Below are 21,994 nucleotides of genomic sequence, written 5' to 3' on the forward strand. Positions count from 1 at the left end.
TTTGCAGCAACTTTTTCAGCGCTTACTAAATATAAATAACGAGTTTAAGAAAACTTCGGCCATATTGTGTTATCTTTTAGCAAACCTGAGAGGCTTTTTGCTGTGGGCGGAGCATTTATTTGTTAATTTGTAGGCGTTGTATAAAACACACAAGCGTCAAGGCTACATTACTCATTGCATTTTCTTATACAGTAAACAAAACCCAGTTCAGAGTAAGAGGGAATAGGCGAAATATAACACTTGTATTTGATAATGATATTAATAAAATTTAGCTACTCAATATGTATTTGATACTAAGAAGTAGACCTATACACAACTCAAACAAATTTTTAAAACCTTGCAAATTTTGTAAACCCAAACTTGATAAAACGTTTGAAACTAATCTTTAATGTTAAAGCATTAGAGTGATTTTTACAAAGTTAATGTTTGAGTTAATCCAGTGTTGTAATTGTTTTAAATTTCCTTTCGAAAAAAAATGTCTGTTATATCTAAGCTACCGCGTAACAGATGACCGCGCGTTCAGCTGCGTAGTTACTATTCATTTTAGATTAATTTACTGTGCTATTCCAACGGAGTTAGAAATTACAACGACTTGAGTTGAGCTTTCAGGTTGGCCTTCAGTTCCCTAAGTCCTTTCGCGAATTTTGAGTATCCTCTACACTTGCCCCCATTTCAATCTGAAGCTGTAGGTAAAAGCCAGCAGCAGCCAACAGCATTAGAATAATTAAAGAAAGTGTAGTATGTAGGTACAATAATAATTAGTTGTACCTAACTGTATTTGTATACGAATGGATTGATATAATACTAAATGTTACGAGAAAATTTTGCTACAACACATCATTGAAAACCTCATTCAAATAGGTTAAACGTTACTGAAATTAGGTACCTTGAACAGATGTACAGATAGAAATTATATATTTTGACGTCAATAACATAAACGGTGTGTATTATTTATATTATTTGGGTCGAATAATTTTATAGTAAATAAAGGTATAAGAAAAAACAGCTGGCACCTATCTACATTCACATCGCTGTTACTCCAGTTAACTCGTAACCACGGCTAGTGCAAACTAGTCGAAACATCGAGAGAGGTAAATATTCTTTTTTTACTATAAAACTATTCGTGTTAAGACCCGGTTAATAATATAAATAATTTATATTAATAACGAAAGTTAAAAAAAACTGTGTCTAAATATATCAGAAAATTACACACACCACTCATTTACGATTTAATTATACGCATGATTCATGAAAGAACACCGATGTTTATTGCAATGATACACACATATCAATATATTTAAGTACCTACGTAAACATGTGGAAATTAGCTAGCGTAGCTACACATAAAGCGCTTGCTATTAGATACTCGTACTTGAAATTTGTGACAATTTTTACCAAATGCATGGAGATTCGGGTGTTAACAAAATGATACTGGTATCATCAAACAAAAGACCAAACCACTGAAAGATTTCATGAAATACTTACAATTTTCGGCATAATGTGTGTAATTCAAACAAAGTAAATCACTATGCTAAGCTAAATGACAATGACATTTTAACTAAAACTTATACTTTTATAGTTACGGTTATGTCTTCCGCACGTTGACCTCCACGCGGTTCCCCCTGGAAACCATCGTGGTAAATTTCCGGTGAATTTGTCGCGATGGGCTAACCGATCTGACTTTATGTTCATCCTATCATCCTCCACTGGTGCCCCGCCAGCATAAACCGTTAGTGCAGGCCGGTGCAACATTCCATTATCATCCTCTAAAAAAAAACCTTCCCTCTCGCCCCGCGTTAGCTGCTATGCCCCTACTCTGGGGTCGAGCCCCCGCAAACAAGCGGGGCGCGGGGCGACAGGGATACCAAGTAACCATACTCACTTATAGTTTGTTTTTTAAACCCGGAGACTAAATTGACAGGAATAAATGTCAAATTATCAAATAATGTTACCACCTGTAGCGGGGTGTGGTGTACCTGCGATACCGATTTGTTTAATCGGAAACTTTTATTTTAACAAATTAGTTTTAAAGTTTAAAATGACGTTTCCATAACAGAATTTTATAATTTACATACATATACTAATGTTTCCATTACTGTCGTAGTATTATACAGCATAAAAATATAATATTGTCGTTTCCGTACAAATAGTAATTTTTACAGTGTTAATCTACTAACCGTCATTTTTTTTTACAATCAGCTAAATAATTTAAATAGGTGATCGTTTCATAATATATGACACTATGAAAGGGTCATTTGTTTATTTTATAAAAAGGCATTTAGTGAAATATAAGAAAATCTATTTCGATACAACAACCTATATATTTATTTTAAATAAACGTATTAATATACATTACTTCTGTATAACCTATAAATATGGGTAAATAATAATAATTTCCGATAGTGCCACAACCTTATTTAAAAATTGTAAATACCTGGCAACATAAATGTAAGATTGTTATTTTTGTAATTTATATTGTAAAACTTTCAATTGGGCAAAAAGGACTTGTATCCAGAGCAGTAAATCTTATTAATAAAAAAAAAACTATTTGCCGCCATCATAGCGTAAAAAATATCGGAAATGTTTAAAGAAAAAACACATAACTATATACTTTTTTATCATAAAAAAGTGTCAAAAACAATTTTTTTCGCGAAACGTCAACGACTGAAGAAAAGTAGGTATTTAATTTTGTTATGGTTCACTCAATGTTACCGGCAAGACGTTTCGTTTTACTAATATTATGTTATCTGTGGTTTTACACAGTCGCATGAATCGCAGTTCTTTGTGAGCGATTTTTTCACGCGAACGCACGCGATGTTCTGATTGGCTAAGCGTATCTAAGAGCTAGTGAAATGAAAAGATGGCGACTGCGGTTTGTTTGTCAGTGTCATTAGAATTTAACGAACTACTGCATAATCCGAATTTTGCGGATATATGGTGTCGACTCGAAATCAATATTTCTTTAGGTTTTGTTACTCAAATAAGGTTTCGTTCGAGTCTACCGTACCCCTTGACGAAATTATTAATATAGATCTGCAAGTACCTTATCCTTTCAAGGAGTAAAAAAAAAGAACGTCGTCACTTATCTTAGATTTTTTAGAACTTCTATTGTACATACATCAGCCGGCTTATGACGTGGGAACACCGGTTAGGCTGCGAGATTGTTATGCAAAAATAAGAGCACTTGATAATTCAGTTATCGATAGACGGAAGAAAAGATACCGTATCGACTGGAAATAATAGGGTGAAGATAATGGTGTTGGGTCTGTACTAAGTGATGGGACCAGTGTTTAAAAATGGTGTTATATTATTTCCTCTAGATATTTTTTAAATAGCTGGAATGGCAAACTTTCATCATGAATAGTAAAACGAACATAGTCACCTGACGACCGCTCTGCGTACACTAATTTTACTCCCATATCTCAATCTGTAACTTTACTCCTATATCTCAAAATACGAATAAACACATTACAGAAAAATCAGCTTGGTGGCAATATATAGTTATAGGACGACGCGCGCAAATTATCTGCATAACAAAACAGTAAGAGATTAACGGTTTAGGCAGCGCACACAACGGAAGGGACTCTTAAGTTTTCCCCATCTCCCATTGATAGTCCGTTTTTCTTCGTTGTAGCGTGATGCTGATATGCTTAATATAGAATCTTGATACTGTCCAGATATGAATACTATTTAGCTGTCGTAATTATTTAAACACATATACAATGTTTCTAATTAGTAAATACAAGGCCACGTATTTACATTAACTGCATTATGGAATTGTGCATCTATTTAAACAAAAAGCTATTAAATAAAACCATGTTTCAATGACTAATTAATCTATATTTTATAATTATAACAGACTTAAATACAATCTTACCATATGTAACATTCAATTGGTTTCTTTCAATACATAAAGCAAATCACACCTCGGACTATAACAATAAATACATTATTTCAACACTGAAGTAGGTACTATGTCTATTTGATGTTAAAATTAAATCACTAAGTATTGACAATGACACATAATGACTCAAAATATTAAACGTTACACAGCATGCGACGTTGTTTAAAATTAATGAGGAACTGTATATAAAATAAATCTAAAATGTCTTTCGAGTTTACAAACTTATATTGACATAAATATAAAATATAACCAACCCTGTTTACATATGAACGTTCCGTAAATGTATATTACTTTAGAATCACCTACAATTCATGAACTATAATTTACCAACAGACAATCCATAATACATTAATAGAGTTAATAATATCACTCCATGAATATTATATAGCACTGAGTACACTTCAAAGTTAGCCTATCTTATGTGCACCTTATAAATAAGCAATGATAAAATGGTAACTGAAGTTATACAGTTAATATTTGTGCAATATTACGACGAAACAATATTAAACTGACCACAAAATAACAATTGGCACTGTCTTGCAATCGAGTATAATAAGTATCAACAAATTATTAACAAATAAGTACTAGTTGCATATAAAGATCCCCGTAATAGCTTCCTAAATTTTAGGACAAACAGTTTTTAAAACAGCTAAGCTGTAAACATGCAATGCTTCTTAAAAAAGTTAAACCACGCCAAACCATACATTTGCTTCTAAGTTTTCCGCTTTGACTGAAATTTTTGGTATATTTTTAAACAATAATTTTAACGCTCGAATTACCGTAAGTAAACTAACTAACAATTAGCAACAGAGAGCTGCAGAATGTATATCCCGTAAAAGCAAACGTATGGTAGCAATGTAGTGTAAATATATAAGCACTAATGCACATAATTTACCTACGCTAAAAGAGTATGTACAGAGCTCCTGGCTCAATTATCTAATTCACAGACTAGTCCTCGTTTGATGGCCATCACCACATATGTGTCTCTCGGATCTCACTAATAATTTGTCCGGCACGTTGCAGAGCCTGAAACAAAACACACCACTGTTATATTACTGAAAATATTTTTTTTATGAAGACTTGCTTTTTTTTCAAAACATACATTATATCATAAAATTGTGATAAATGTTAAAATAAATAAATATAGTAATCGTACTTTATTGTAATATTTGACGTGACGAATTACTCATATATTTATTTGTATGTTTGAAAATACTGAGATAGAAGAGAAACTAAGACAAATTGAGCGAAGCTGAGGTAAAGAATAAGTAAATATTTCTATACCTTTATATGAATATAAAAATACGTGTCACGTTGTTTGTCCGCGATGGACTCCTAAACTACTGAACCGATTGCACATTGTGTGCAATTTGATCCAACTTGAAAGATAGGATAGCTTACATCTCAATTTATAGTCGCAATATTATTTTATTAAAGAACTTTAGGTCTGCTAGTATATTATATACTTTATTCTATTTATTACATAATTATTCTATACATTATTAAATTACAGCATAATTCAGGAAAAGGCATTTCCTGTTTACAGTAAAATCGAAGACTGTAATCAGCTGTGGTTTTCCTCAACCGTAATAGAATATAACCCGCGCATGTCTGGTGGAAGGTATTTTATTAAAAATACTATCAAAATATATTTATATTGGAGCAATTGTTACTATATCGAGAAATTCCTTTAGAAAATATACTCTAACTTTCCAGTCCCGAAAGATGTCCATTCCTGAGAACTTAAAGTTTAAGCTTACTATATTAACTTTCACAAGCACTACATTAACTTATGAGAATTTTTTCAAATTACATTATATGGCGTTTGCCAAAAATTTTGGCCAAAATAAATTAAAATTCAGATACAAAATTTCCCCTAATTTGGGCCATCAACCTACCTGGTAGACGTGCATGAAAAATCTCTTCGGGGGGAAAAAATTGGTCGACCCGACTTCCCAGGGCAGATTGTCCTGTCGTCGCAAAATTAGGAAAGCTGGCTCGTTATTTATATGCAAAGTATAGGGTTGGGATAGTGCAAAGAAGAGTATTAGTGAAATTAAACCAAATTAAAGAGTATAGGAACATACCTTGAGCATGTCAGCGGCTTCCTTCCTCCTCTGTGCAATATGTTCGGACTCGTTGAGCAAACTCTCAGCCTGATCCGACTTGTACAGGTGTGTTACAAGTTCAGACTGGAGATTATCCTTTACGTAATTCACCAAAAAGTGCATTACTGCCTTGGGTACTGAATCTTGGATTGACTTGCGCACGATATAGAAGTACGATTTGATCAGTCGCTCTGAAACATATAATAATAAATGTTTTTCTGTTAGTTACAATTTGTGTGTAAGCTAATTACATAAAAATCTATTTATTTACGATACACAAACATATTATAAAAACATTATAAACCACTTAATAACCGCAACTCTCTTATTTATTTAAAAAAATGCTTGATGCTAATATTATGGTATGTGGAGGTATTTATTATTAAAATTAAAATATACGCTGTATAAGCGTGTTGTGTGATTTGTTATAAATTAAGCTACATTTTAAAACGGTTTTATCATGAAGGACTCCAGCTATAAAAAGTACACAACTACAAAATAGGTGTCTCTTTCCGTCTGTTTCAACCCAACACACACAAAATTTTAATCAAAATGTTAAATTTTTAATAAATTTTTACAAAATAATGAATCCCATATTCATTATTTTGTAAACATTTTTATGGAAAGTTTGTGTATATTATTATTTTTCCATTGAACATATTCAATCTATAATCTTTTTCTTTCTGCTTACAAAATAATACACAAATTGTTAAAGTTCAAGAAGCAAATGATGTATTTTATTACAATTAACTTAAACACAATTAATTTAGTTACAATTAGACACATGATACTGGTATATATATAGAGACAATGTATAGTGCAATTATTGAATTGTGCCAACGAAGAAGAAAATGAAAGTGAGTGATTATCACATCCATGCTGTGCTATATTTATGCAAAATAAAATTTAATAAAACAAACAGAATCGCACTAACTGCAATATATAAAAAAATGCAACGACCTCTTTAAATTCTGTTTATCATAATTAGTTCGTTATAAATAGCCCCTAGATGTGTTTAACGAAAATACCTTACATACGTTTTCGGTATTGCAAGTATAAAATAGAACGAGACAGCGATTCTAGCGTCTTTTTCATACTCATCAGAGTTAAAACAGAAATAAATTTGTTTGTTTCATATCTGTGTCGGGCATGTTAGTGAGAATTTAAAATAAACGTTTCACCATTGAAACTATATCTTTCATTGCCACTCATTGCGTGATAGAAGCCATTGCAATAAGCGTAATAGTTTTTGATGATAGGTGGTCGGAAACCTAACGATAGTAAGCAGATGAGTGAAGCATTACATGTCGACATGTATCGTATCCTCACCAACAAGATCACCCATTTCGTTCAAATGCATCATTGTAATGTCATCAACTATTTTTGAGTAAGCGTTTTGTTGTGTCGTGTTCTCGCTCCGTCCACCTAGCATCGCAACAGAAAACCAAGTATTCAACTATACCATGGTATAACCAATATTCTTAAAAAAAACACCATTTTTTTATCTGACAATATTAGATGATTACTTTTTACACAGTATATCAAATAACTTATTTTTAATATCCTATTTAATAAGTATTTTAATAACAATGCCGATTTAATTCCTTCAAAACCTGACAGTCAAATGGGTGTATTTGTGTATATAAATCGAAGAATTGTTAAGGCATTATGTATTGTTGTTATTAAACATTTGCACACCACATACAGAAATAGAGTATGGTTTTTTGAAGTTTTAAAAAGTTATTATCTTACGAATTGTTTTTATAATTAATGGAATGCTATACTTACCAATAACATCACAGTCATGCTGTTCTCGATCGGAAAGTTTGCGCGACGTGTGGCTCGGCACCTCCGGTAGCAGGTTCACAGGCTTTTGAGGAGTCAGCACCTTACTCTCTGGGGTACCGTTCATCTGTTAGAAATAAAGTGCAATAAATATATGTATAATAATAAAGAACGCACAAAATATACTGTGTAGCTTTTGTTCACATTCGGAGGCAGAGGATATACGCTGTAAAAGTAGCACTCAAGTGATTTGTATTTTCACTGAAAAAACAGTACACCGCCACATATAGGTATATCTATACATACGTACGTTACACGACAGTGGGAAACGGAACGACTTAAGAAGGTACGAATTAACTCTGGTTATATTTCGGTTTTTGACTTTACCTTACCTACACTAATGTATATACTTCTACGAATGACAATTCGTCAGTAGGGACTATGACTTAGGGAATATACAGGATACCATTACACATTATAGTAGAATTAAAAAAAATATTATAAACTGAAATTTTTTTATTGGTTAAATAAATTAGCTATTATGCGACATTTTTTTAACATCATCATTATCAGTCATAGGAATATAATAAGTAAACATAAAAATTGTTTGAAACAATAAAGTACGGATCGATTATATGTGAATTCAGATAAACCCAGTTACATTACAGACATGACATGGTTTAAATGGATGTATCCTTCGATTTATGCGGACAATGGAATATGGAATGGTGCACCCGCCTACGCTAAAGGTATATGCTAGCGGCACTAGATTTGACTTGTAATGAGGATGTATGATTTGAAAAGGTGTGGGAGTATGAATATTTTGGTGTAAGAAGATTTATTAGTAAGCATCATATTTACTGTTGTTAATTTTATATTTAGTGTTATTAGTACTATTAATGTAGTAGTAGTTTATGTGTACTTTTAACATCGTAAATGGAAGGTCAAATAGGATGTTATAAAAACTTACACATGTCAGTTTTTAATACAATTTTTTAAGCCTAACCAATCCAATTCAACTGGTATTTTCAATTGCAAAAATCAATAATAAAATAAAACGACTGCTCTTTTAGATCAGGTTTTTTAAATTAATATTGGTATAGTTTATAATTAATATAGTATGTTAAATATATTGAAAATCAGATGCAGGAATTACTAATCGCATAACATTTGTTATCTAAGTAATTTTATGTAGTTTTTAAGAAATATATGTGAATTTATTAAGTTTATTCATTTATTGAAAAACGGATTCACATTAGTTTTCATTAAATATGTGAAAAATAAATAGCTTTGTAAACAAAAATATACATGCTTTTAATATTAAATCACTTTCACCTGTGGAGTGGCTGGAGAGTCACTGTTATTGGGAGACTTGTTTTCGTGCCCATCTGTGATCGCAGGAACATGCTAAAAAATAACCATTATATATATATTCCATGGGCATTCATGTATTTAATTTTTGTAGTCTCAAATCGACAGAGACTTAATTTCTATAAATGCTTTTTAATTCAGTAAATGCTTTTCAATACTCAATCCAGTTAAAATATAAGTAAAGTAAGTTACAAATTTATCAATTCGAACTCACAGAATATGTAATAATAATCTTTATTATTGTGACTATTATGGATAATCTGTTTTTAAGTTATGGCGAAATTAAACTACCAATACTTCAACTATAAAATAAAAATATAAGCAAAAATTAGCCATACCGCTGAAAGGAAGTATATGTATAAAACCAATATTCACAAACAAATAACACTATTTCTTGTCAAATGTGCAAAAATATTCTATCAAATATGAATAAGTGATTTACTCTATAAGGAAATACTGTTCAAGTATAAGTTTTGTAAAAATAACTAACTTAATGTTTTGGGTACTGCAATAAAATAAATGTCTCATAAAAAATCTCCACTAATAAGCATCAATTTCTATGCATGCACAAGCAATCAATGATTCAATGCATGCAATGTAATAACAATGAGTTCTATAAAAAATAGCAATAGACTGAAAGAGAGCCCACATACTAAACTAAGTGTTTTAAGCTAATATGAAGAATGATAATGTAGTCGTAAAAACCGAGTTACGAGTTAGGTTCGATGTAACTGCACTGTACATCTCTTTTCAAAACAATTTCTATTTTACCTGATTGTATGAGTCCCATACATTTGCCAAGAATACTAGAGTGGACCCTCTTTCGCCCATTTGTCGTAGAAATAGCTATAAACAAGTTCAACAATTATATATTTAGGTAATTGTTTAAAACATATAATATATGCTACTATACCCAAATGAACATTATTTATTAATTATATAATTAGTCACACATATACATATATAGTACACATAATATATATATATATATATTTATTTATAAAGCAGACAAGAGAATAAAGCTAATAATATCTAATATTTATCCATGAAAATGTTATAAATTATTAATGCAAAGCACAGAAATGAATAATATATTTAGATATTTTTATAAATATGTCTACATAATTATAATAACCAGATAAGATATAAAACATGCTTACATTATAGAAGGCGGCCACTGTTCCCTATAGACATTGTCATAATCTTAGAAAAAAAATTGGAACATGGCTAGAAATTTAATTATTCTAGATTATGTATATGATATAGTCACAATAGTATTTTAATTCTGTGCAATTAAGAAATATGAATCATATATCTACATAGCCTCAACCAGAATAAATATTATCAACATATATGAGATCACAGTAGTATTACACATATTGTATATGTATGTTACCTAAATATATACAATTATTAAACTATTTAAAAATATGTATAGGAATAATTCAATATGCACATTGAACATTTTTAAGTTTTATAATGCTTGTTGGTTTATAATTGTTTGTGTACATGACGCCATTAATAAATTGTAATTTAATAAAATAATTAGATATTCAGAAATCCACAAATAAGAAAATAATTTTAGTAAAAATTGTTAAGGATATTTACAATTTGTATGTTTTATTAATACAAAGTACATTTATAATACTTACCTCGCGTTAGTGTTGTATTAGACCCGTTCCCTCCCACATGCATGGCCTAAAAGTAAGCAATAAAATATGTACTTTGAATAATGTGGATACCGGTGAGGGTGTGGCTCGCGGAGTTTTCTGTCTAAATATTGGGCTACTCTCTTCAATCAGGCCATCAGTGCTCTTCAGAAGACCAGTGACGAGAGCTGCCTCGCGGTGGAAGTCAGGATGCTTGGTGTTGATATACGCCAGTTCAACAGCCACTAAGTTCTCCACCTGTAAACGAAAATTTGTTTAAAATAAAAAACTATTTTATAAGAGTAAATAGGTCTAAGAGTTCCATACATTGAAATAATTTCTAGAGTATTATGATTTAAGCGTATTGGGACTTAAATTTTATATATACAATACCGTTCTCATGTTTATATAAACAGTTTCAAGTAGAAATTTATTTATTTATAAATGATTGTAGAAACTTTCTACAATAATTTATAAATAAATTTGCTAAATAAGTGATTTAAGTCAATCGATCGAATTTTTGTACATAAATAATAAAGAATTTTTATACATAAATTGATATATAAATAATTTCATAGTATGTTATAGGAACCTAATTCAAAAATATCTGTATTAATTTATAATTTTACTGACAAATGTCAGAAATTATTTAAGATTTAACCCTTCGAACGTTTTGACACAGATCTGTGTGCCCCTGTTAAACCACATTACCGTCTTGTCACAGATGTGTGCCCGTAAAACGGTGACTTCTTTTTAACCAAGTTAGTCCTTATTTAAAACAAAAAAAGATTGAAACGCATTTGAAAAAATACAGCTGGCACGCGCATACTCCCTCTTCACTTTCGGTCGCTGCGACAGACGAGAGACGTGAATGTCTGTCGTCTGACAAAGGTTCTGACAAACCTTTCGAAAAAGGTTAAGACAAAGTGTGATGAAGATGAAGCCTAAAAGTAAAGAGGAAATACTGTGATTCAAGAGATACCATAGAGTTGGTAGCCGGCAGCCTGGTGCGGAGTAGTTGTGTAACAACATCCACGATGCGCTGGTGCAGGCGCGGAAACCGAAGCATCTCTTGCTGTACTTCAGTACCGCAGTGCTGCACTATCCTTTGCATCTCTTCATGGACCTTAAAAGCATTGTATATTTATATCATATCATATGGTCTAGCGCTTTAATAGACTGGCTTACTTCCGATGGTTGTGAAACGGTATGATTATGTTATGAGTATGATTGTTTGTATTGGTATTTAAAAAAAATGTATTTAAGTATTGCTATCAGTTGTCTAGTACCTATAACAAAACCTTTGCTTCGTTTGCGACTAGATGGGATTTGTGTTAGAAGTGTCCTATTAAGCAAAACAGACAAAGATAGAGTACACACACTGTATTTGACACTTCATAATATTTAGAGATTTACCAGTTCAACGCAGCGTAAAGAAGGATCTTCTAATCTTCTGATTTGCCTTTTCACAAGCAACTCAAACGAGACCTCTGGCACAAACAAGGCAGGACGCGGGCCAGTTGCATTGCGGATTGCCGTTAGTATATCCATCCGAGTTAAGCCTATGAATACAATAAAAAAAGAATTATAAAACAGAATTAATTATTTATTTATAAAAAATACGTGTATTTGGTGAGTACTACAGCCTAGTGCTGACTGGTACTCCAAGGCATAGGTAGTATTTGTAATATGTATCAATTACATTAAATTGTGTCTGTATACTGGTATACATTATAAATTTGAATATTCAAGTCAATTTATTAAGTAATCATTATCACACAGCATTACAATATATCTATATAATGATAATTTTATACTCATACAGTACTAACCTACGAGAGGGTGAATTGAGTCCAGTGTACGACCGAATGTTTCATGAAATATATAACAAATTCTCGCCCCTCCACACAATTCGGTCGTTTCTATATTCCTTGCAGTACCCTCTATTGTAGAGCAGTACGCACTAGCGAACTTAGTAATTATTTGTAGTAAAGTTTGTGACTTGTCCGACACGTCATCCCCATATGAGTTGAGTAATGATTGGAACTGGGATATCATTACATTCACTCGCACCTGAAAGAATAAAACAATAATGGCTTCACCAAAAAACGAGATGACTTACGCTACTTGTGGAGTTATATACTGTACTAGCTGTACCCGCGACTTCGTCCGCGTGGAATTTAACTTTATTTTTCTAAACTAAAAGTAGCCTAAGTTACTCCTTATTACATCAGCTCATTCATTCATTCATTCATTCATAATTTAAGAGCTACGCTCTTGTCGGTGGAGCTCTTGCCACTTTCCGCGATCTTCCATCATGCTCTTTAATTCTTATACGACATTACATTACATTAGCTACCTGGCAAAAAAAAGTCCCGTCATAATAGTCCAGCCATTTCAGAGATTAGCCGGAATAGACAGACAAAACTGTAAAAATTGTTACTGTTATCTTATGTCTACGTATATGTATGTATGTACCGTATTTATATTCATATGCATGTAGTAAAAAACGGTTATTTCAATATTACAAACAGACACTCCAATTTTATTTATATGTATAGATAATAGTGACAATATGGTTTTGTGTTAATAATCTTCTTTGATAAAAACAACAGTATACAAAATATTTGAAACGTTAATACAATATTAAACAAATTCCCATATAAACTCTAATACGGTACAAATATATCATTATTTACGACGATGCTAGTTGGAAAACAATTTCTCAGCTAACCTGGTCACTCTCATATTTCTAGCTACTGTCCCTAATAGATGCAAAAGCAACACTCACGAACATTTGACGTAAAAACTGGAACACTTATGACGTATTGAATTCAACCTATATTTATTTGTAGTACATTCCTTTTCCGTGATTTTTGAAATATTCCAATTATATTAAAATTTAAATTGTGATAACTGATAATGAACACACTTATTAATTTTTTTTATGAACATCCAAATAATATACTTACAACTGCAATATTTTCGCAAGAATGAGAATTTAAATAGACATTGTCAGAAACTATTTATAATTTGTAAAACGAATATGATCAAACTTTATCTAGCTTATATATTTCTGAAGGTTAGATAATTCTTATAAATTAGTTAACTAAATGTTTAAGAACAACTTTTTTTCCACCATACATACACTTTTATTTAAAATATAAAAGTTAAAATATGCTTGCTTTTTATCCGCAAACTGAGATGTTTTAGAAGCCATTTCTTGTTTTTCAACCATGTCAAAAAAAATATTAGCAAAGCATCCATATTTTTAAATGTTATGTATATAGTTTTAGAAGTTGTTACTCGAATTTGATTACTATTTTTTTTAATCAAAATTTTTATTGATGTTTCCGTCTTATCGAAAATACTATCGAGAAGATAGGTACTAAATAGCTTTCTTTTGTATTGAACAAATTTTATAAATTTTAAGTTGCTTATCGTTCTTCAAATCGCCTTTTCATAATGCTACAAATGCGCAATAATATCGTAAGCCATATATATATTTATAGATAGTAGTTCAAACGAAAGTGATTGTAGCGATAAATTACTTTTCGTTAAACAGCCTTGAACTTTATACATACATACGTAACATAATTATATGCATAGTCAATTACAATTGACAATTTGATTAAATAAATAGAAAACGTTTTCAATAAACTACTTAGCATATAACATTCTTATATATACCTTTAATTCCGGTAGGCAATCCCTTATATGATGCATGAGCAACCTGTTCAATGTTTTAGCCAAGTATGGAGTACCGTTTCGTGTAGCTATAGTTGGATACTTCCTTTGAAGATAGGTTGCTTCGTCCTTTAGAGCATCCTGTATGTTTAAAATACAATGTAGTTAAAATTGGCATTGCTTCATACAAGTACGTTTATAAACAACTCTACATTGTCTACAATTAATTATAAATACGTATTAAAGTAAAATAGCACAAATGTAAAATTTAAAGATATTTTTTTATGCGACCGAAGCATTAAACTCACTGATCCAGAATAGTGATAAAACAGCCAGAAAATGGCAGTCATACCACTAAAACATTGTCATTCCTCCATATTAAGATGTCATCTATTCATGACCTGTATTTTCAGTGCCATATCTTACCATCAAATCAGAATACAGCTGACAAAATTAGTTTTAATAGATATGAATAATGTTATAGTGATAAATGTCAAGTTGAATAATTATGTTTACTGAAAAATATGTTGTGATGAAATAGCAATAAGATAATATTTACCAAAATAGTTTTCTTGTCTATAATGTCTTGTTGAGATCTGTTTACAACTCCTATGATACCGAGTTTTACTGGGATAACTCGCCCACACAGTATGTCAATAGCATCCGTTCCTGAAATAAAGCTGAATTATAGTAATATAGATTTGCCAGTATATACAACTACCTAGTGTCCTTATATTTCCAGTTAGTAAAGGTTTGTGCAAACGAGTAAAAATACTGATTATACTGGTGTATTTTTCAGACTGAAATAAGTCTGCACAGTTCATAACCCCTAAATACAATGAAACGTAAAAAAATTACAGAGTTTTCATTCTCCAACAAAAACATTATTTTGAATAAGGATGAACTGATTTAATAATGTCTAGGACAGCACTGCCATTCATGAATAACACTAAAATTTTATTAACAGTTTTTGTGCAAGTTACTTAAACACGATCAATGATAAATTCTAGTTTGGGTTGATATTACATTTTGACATCTGGGGACTTGTAAGAATTATGATTACATAAAATTCTACATTTATAAACTGAAATTATGGATAGTCTTTACGACAGAATATATTGTAGTAATAAAAAAATATTATCGTAAGTTTGTTTATTTTTGTATAAATAAACGGTGTTATCAATAAGTCTGCACCATGTTCACAATATCAATGAATATGATAAGCGCGTAGTTAAAGTTTTAGAACAGAATTTTATTCCTTTTCGCACAAGTAGTGTATTAATGTGTAATCGTGTATATCAATAAATTAGGTCAAGTGTTAGTCGAGTTTATACATTACAAAAAATATTTCCTATCTTAATATTTTAATTGTAAATGGTAAATTGAAACCATTTACTTATTAACTGAAATAAATAAATATATCTATTTATTACAAATATATATATTAAATTGTGGATCATTCAACAGCGAAAGACTTTCTGAAGTCAATGCAGTGGTTACGGAGCTTATTTTCGGTCAAAGTCCATTCTCCCTTTCTTACTATTAATGTACATTTTATGTGACAACAGATTTACTTCAGACTTATTTTTTTATAATCATATTTTTTATCGAGCAATGTATGTTAGCTATATATTCCTAAATTTTATATCAAATATAAGTGAAGGTTATGGTCATCAGAACGTCATAGATCAGTCCTGTCAAGTATATAAGTAGCCCGCGGGTCAGATGCGGATCGCGGGCTGTATCAATAAGGGATAACTTTTAACAATCCTATATTATATACTATATAATGAAATAAATAAAATGTTATAATAAGCCCGTATATATTTTTTTATTTGAATCTAGCCCGCCTATTGGTTCTAAATCTAATATATGCCCCCTGCAAAATCGAGTTTGACACCTCTGTCATAGATAAATAGTACAATTGAGCAAAACACAATCATTGACACAACGCTATAGTCTGATGTAATGTGTAGCAATTAATAAATACTTGTCGTATATACTTTAAAATGTAAATGGTAAAAGTAATATACCTGCGTCCATAAGGTCAAGTTTAGTGACCACAGCCAGAGTCCTTCTGCCATCAGGATCCACTTCTTTAGCCATTTTAATGGCTTCACTAGTTGCCATATCGGTGTTAGCAGCAGTCACAGCCAGAATAATGGAATTTGGGTTGGAAATGTATTTAATGATGAGGTTACGAATTTGGTTCTCAATATCTTCTGGTTGATCACCAATTGGTATCTGTCAGACAAATGAAATAGGAGTTAAATATCAGTTCAACCAATCTAGTATAAGAGTACATATATGTTTTTGTAACTGCAAAGGGAAATAAACTAACGAATTTGAAAAGCATTATGAACACCACTAACTATATTTCCGACTAGCTGTAAAAGAATTTTTTAAAGATAAAAGTAGCCTAAGATACTCCTTATTTCATCAGCTACCTGCCAATAAAAGTACCTTCAAAATTGGTCCAGCCATTTCAGAGATTAGCCGGAACAAACAGACAGACAGACAAACAAAAATTGTAAAAAATGTTATTTTAGTGTATGTACCGTATTTATATTCATATACATGTAGTAAAAAACGGTTATTTCAATATTACAAATAGACACTCCAATTTTATTTATATGTAGGTATAGATGTTAGTGATATCTCTGTGTTTTTCTTCCTGAGGAGTAAAGTGTATAACGCTGTTCCCTGTAAATTCACTATCATTTCTCAAACGTTGCAAACGGCTCGTTGCAGCTGAAGTAAATTGAATAGGTTTTGTACAATACAAAATCAACCTCTGGTAATATTTGGACCTGAAATTTTTTTATCAAAATGAATTATGAATAACGACATGATATTGTGGTTCCACTGTGCCTTTTTATCATTTTAACAAATACGAAATATATAGATATAACATCATTTAATTGATATATAGATTTTACTATTGCTAAAACATACCTTTGTGATTCCGGGTAAATCAACTAAAGTAAGGTTGACGACTGTTGTTGAAAATATTTTGAGACTAATAGGCTCTGGACAGATACCCTTATTGTTACCAGCCATACGATCCGTTTCGCGTTCTATTTCTTGTCGTATAGTGTCGAAATCCGTGTATACTTTTTCTTTTGTATGAAGAAATTTGCCCCATTCTTCTAAGTTTATTGTACCTGAAGCAATACAATATGTCTATAAACCCTTTATTGTTAATGCACTAGTATGATGGTGGTGTATAACGATGAAGTTGGTTAGTAAGCGCCTGGTGACATGTACTTGTAATTATTATTTAGAACACTATACATGCCAGGCGTTGATACTCGCCTGGCATTTATAGTGTTCTAAATAGTAGAAAATTATTCACGTGTATTATTCTATTACTAGTTTCTAGTAATAGAATATACACGTGAATAATAATGTTGACAGCAATCTACAATTAAAATTATAAACTGCCCCATCAACAGGGGATATTTTTAATGAACAGTGATGGAATGGTGTTTCTCCATGGCATATTCCTTCCTACACTAGTGGGGCAAAAATGTAAGATGATAAAATGAAAATGATCCTATAAGGTATGCACAGGCTCCACAGAGGAAAATTCACCAGGACTTGAATCCGATGGTTGCCGAGGGGGACCACCACTACCAAGTGGAGTTTGACCTAATATAGGATATTGGTAGCAATAGGGGCACTAGTTTCAATGACTACCACTGAGATGAAGGGGGGGCTGTTAGAAATGTTGACTGTTGACCTCCTTGCTAGCAATGTACCATGTCAGGATGATCTACACACGGTTCCTCCTGGAAACCATCATGATAAATTCATGGTGAATACATCACGATGGGCTAACTGGTCTAACATCATGCTCATCTTATCATCGTCGACTGACACCCCATTAAGGTAGTACACTGTTAGCGCTGGCCAGTGCACCACTTATCATTCATTAAATAAATATTATAATTCTGTCCATTATTATAGTGATAATATTTTTATATTCTGACATTAGTACTATGTTACATGTAACGATATTTTATTAATATGGGACAAGTAGGACAACACAATAAATCATTGTCTAATAGTACAAACCTCTGCTGAATATTGAATGAGACAGCTGAGTTATTGGATTCCATGATGTTGCTTCAGTATTCTCTTTTCTTAGTACTAGCATAGATATAAATAACTTTTGATTTCACTTCATTATACTAAAATATACTGTATAGCTTATAATCAACAGGTGTATGTAGTGAATTAATTAAATTATGGAGTCATTATTTTTAGCAATTTTTGAAACAGTATACATAAATATATAGATTGCATAAAAGATTATTAAAATAGGTCCAATTCCACTGAAGATATCTTGTACAATGGACACAAATATAAATGTGTTTCTGTCTGTTTGTTTTTTATATTTTTACAACTTAACATCAGTACCGATTCTAATGAAATTTTACAATAATATCAATAGTATCAGTAGTAGTATACATAATCAGTTTATATATATTTCTTATATGTTAGAATAAAATAAATCATGAGTAATAATAAACAAAATATAAGTAAATAAAATATATAAATCTAATTTCACATCAAAGTCATTGATTGATATAGAGAACAATGCCTTCATTTCACTGACATTGACTTAAAATTTTATAATCTAAAACTAAACTAATTTGTACTTGAAATATCTAGGCCATGCAGGCCTAGATATTTCAAGTTTAGTTTCATTAACAGTGATAATATTTAATTAATAAAATAATGTAACATATAAGTAAGTGAACATAAGTTATTTTCATTATAATATGTCTCACAATCATTTGAAGTTATTAAACAAGCAATTAACAATTATTCAATGATATGATTAGATATAGAATGACTCTGCAAAAATTGTCTTTGAATTTTTTTACACATAGGAAAAGTGTACAAGCAAGAAGGAACACCTAATGCATTGGGTACTGTGATTCTAGATGCTTTATTCAGTTTAGTGTGTTATGCACATACCAGTAACCGGTAAGTAGTAGTGAATATTATGTACATAATAATGTTATATAAATCAACTAATGAATGCAACTGGAAACAAAAGGATGCAAGGTGTGATTTCATATTAATATATGAAAAATTCACTGCTAAATGGCCAGTACAATAAGAAGTATATGGCAGATGCAATTTTATTATTGTGAAAATTGAGACCCACAGAAGCCTAAACATACTTAAAATCTATCATGGGCTAATTGAGATTGAGAACACTTTTGTTCTTGCCAGACACACATTATATAGTTGATAAAATATATCAACCACAATAGCTATAAACATGCAATAATAATAATAGAAAAGAATTTTTATAGAATGGTGGTGTTAAATATGTTTATGTACACAAACCTTCTTCTGCAGAACGATGCTCTTTGCTGTCTTTTGGGCTGTATACCAACTGCAAGACAAGTGGTCTCCGGGTGACGATGCCTGGGCCTCGAGGCAGGAATGAGCGGCCCACAAGGCTCTCAATCACAGAGCTCTTGCCAGAGCTCTATTACAAAGAAACAAAATTAGTATTTCATCACACATCAATATATATAATTATTATCTATTGAAGAAATAGAATAGAAAATTCTTTATTGAAATAAACTTATATTTAAGCACTTTTGAATAGACTTACTTATTTTTTTATTTTACCACTTATTTGCAAAGCTACCTCATCAAAATAATGGGGAAGAACCTTCATGGTTGCTCTATTAAATAATTGTTGTAAATAAGAGTAAATCAGTTGTAATGATTATAGCAGACCAGTCCCTACAAGCAGCACTTATTCACAAGTCTGACGGATCAGACTGCCATAACTGCATACAATATTTTAAGTAGTCCAATGGCCCGGCCGACCATGCCACTACGTGTCTGGAGTATTTAGTAAACATGACTACTTATGATACTCTACTTTATCTTAGCTAGTTCAAATTTCCATGTGATAATTATATAATTCATGCTTTACATAAAAATACATGAGACAGTCAATATAAAAACTGCTACTTTCATATTTCCCAATTTATTTATATCAATAAAGCAATAATAAAAAGAAATTTACTACAGTTTCCAAAAATAAAAATTGTACTAAAAATATTTATAATAACAATATCTCATTATCAACACATTAGCTATTAAAACAAACAACAACACCAAATAAATGAGTAAATAGGTAATAAAGAATAAAGGGAATGAATAACGCAAATTTACATATTTATAATAAAGTGGATAATGTATGCTTGTGTACTTTGCCATTCATCAGCTTTGTAGGGATCTCAGTATATTGCAATATTTAGTAATGCACTTTTTATTATTACTATAATGAATAATTGAATTTATTTTTATTTTTTGTATTAGTTTTTCAATAAATTTTGATTAATTAATGTAGATGCTAAAGTAGACTACAATACTATAGATAGCATATTATCTATATTAGAGATATGTTAAAGGTATATTGAGTAGAATAATTACACATTTAAAGTAAATGACATCTTTAGATTTTTCTAATGCCAGGGACATGGTCATTGACAGGAATCGTTGCTCTAATTTAAGCGAATGAGGACAAAGAACTCTAGTGACATTTACATAACCGTGGATTAAATATTATTCATTTCATGATTTATGTTATAATAATTCCAGCCACTACAATTTTAATCGTGACATATAATTAAAAAATAGCAATGGATTTACCTGTGTTCCTAAAACTATTATTTGAGGTAATTGAATCGCATCAGCTCCGACTGTGTTAAAAACGTCTTGTAATTTATTAATAACTGGAATAAGCGCTTCCATATTTAATTGTTCCAGAAATAATTATAACAACTTTAAGTTTCGTTTTACAATGTGGTAATAAAAGAGTAACACTGCCAATTTTAAGAAAAAATCAAAACAGGCCAACCAACCGGTGTAAGTCGGCCATATTGATTTTATTTATTTTGACCATAGATAAGGATTGTATTTATTCGTTGCAGTTCATACTATAAAAAAATTACCGACATTATCTGTGTCTATTACTGTCATCGGGGTGTAGCTATTGATTGTGTGATGTGATAATAAGTTTTTTAGATGATGATAGTCTTTGTATAAGGAAGAAAGGAATAATAAAACAGAAATTATACAAGATACTACTTAATGTTTACTATTTATTAACTACGCCGTCAATTTATACACTAAATATTTTTCACTTCGTAAATAAATACACTAAGTATATTGATATGATATTTATTTACAAGAATAAATACAAAAACCTCTCTCTCTTTTCCGGCCTTATCCAATCTTAATTGGGGTCGGCTATCCTAATCATCCGTCTCCAAAGACTATTAAATTTTTATATATTAGGTCTTTTTCATGGCGGCTCCCCATGTAAGTCGAGGTCTTCCACGCTTCCTTAGGGGAAATTATAGTAGCTTTAGTTTTATGGCCGATTGCCTTATGACGCCGCCAAGACAGTAACCTTTCTTGCTGACTGACGCTTAGGATTCCGCCGTTGG

The 21,994-nt window shown here is 31.1% G+C and overlaps 1 protein-coding gene across 5 annotated transcripts; it reads right to left on the minus strand.

Moving 5' to 3' along the window:
* Nucleotides 1-3,828: 3,828 nt before the first annotated feature.
* Nucleotides 3,829-21,424, minus strand: LOC131854731 (dynamin-1-like protein). 5 transcript variants are annotated; one of them, XM_059205870.1, is made up of 15 exons: nt 21,195-21,424; nt 19,869-20,013; nt 17,460-17,668; nt 16,538-16,748; nt 15,064-15,173; nt 14,508-14,645; nt 12,650-12,890; nt 12,234-12,379; nt 11,800-11,943; nt 10,893-11,075; nt 9,940-10,014; nt 9,133-9,204; nt 7,801-7,924; nt 5,992-6,203; nt 3,829-4,930 (listed from the first exon to the last, which is right to left on the minus strand). In XM_059205870.1, the coding sequence occupies exons 1-15, from the start codon at nt 21,294-21,296 to the stop codon at nt 4,874-4,876; spliced, it is 2,169 nt and encodes a 722-aa protein (XP_059061853.1). In that variant the 5' UTR covers nt 21,297-21,424; the 3' UTR covers nt 3,829-4,873. The 5 variants fall into 5 exon arrangements, with proteins under 5 accessions (XP_059061853.1, XP_059061850.1, XP_059061849.1 ...); XM_059205867.1 differs by lacking the exon at nt 9,940-10,014 and having other exon boundaries at nt 10,911-11,075; XM_059205866.1 differs by lacking the exon at nt 9,940-10,014.
* Between the last annotated feature and the right edge of the window lie 570 nt (nt 21,425-21,994).

The sequence above is a fragment of the Achroia grisella genome, unplaced genomic scaffold, assembly GCF_030625045.1.
Source record: "Achroia grisella isolate CSIRO2021 unplaced genomic scaffold, CSIRO_AGI_Agris_v1 utg1245, whole genome shotgun sequence".
Classification (NCBI taxonomy): Eukaryota; Metazoa; Arthropoda; class Insecta; order Lepidoptera; family Pyralidae; genus Achroia; species Achroia grisella.

Coding starts and splice junctions, on each gene's coding strand:
- LOC131854731 (XM_059205870.1), bottom strand. CDS start 21,296: ATGGAAGCGCTTATTCCAGTTATTAATAAATTACAAGACGTTTTTAAC. Junction 20,014..21,194: donor TAATAGTTTTAGGAACACAG/GTAAATCCATTG, acceptor TCTTTGTAATAG/AGCTCTGGCAAGAGCTCTGT. Junction 4,931..5,991: donor AAGCCGCTGACATGCTCAAG/GTATGTTCCTAT, acceptor GTTTTGTTTCAG/GCTCTGCAACGTGCCGGACA.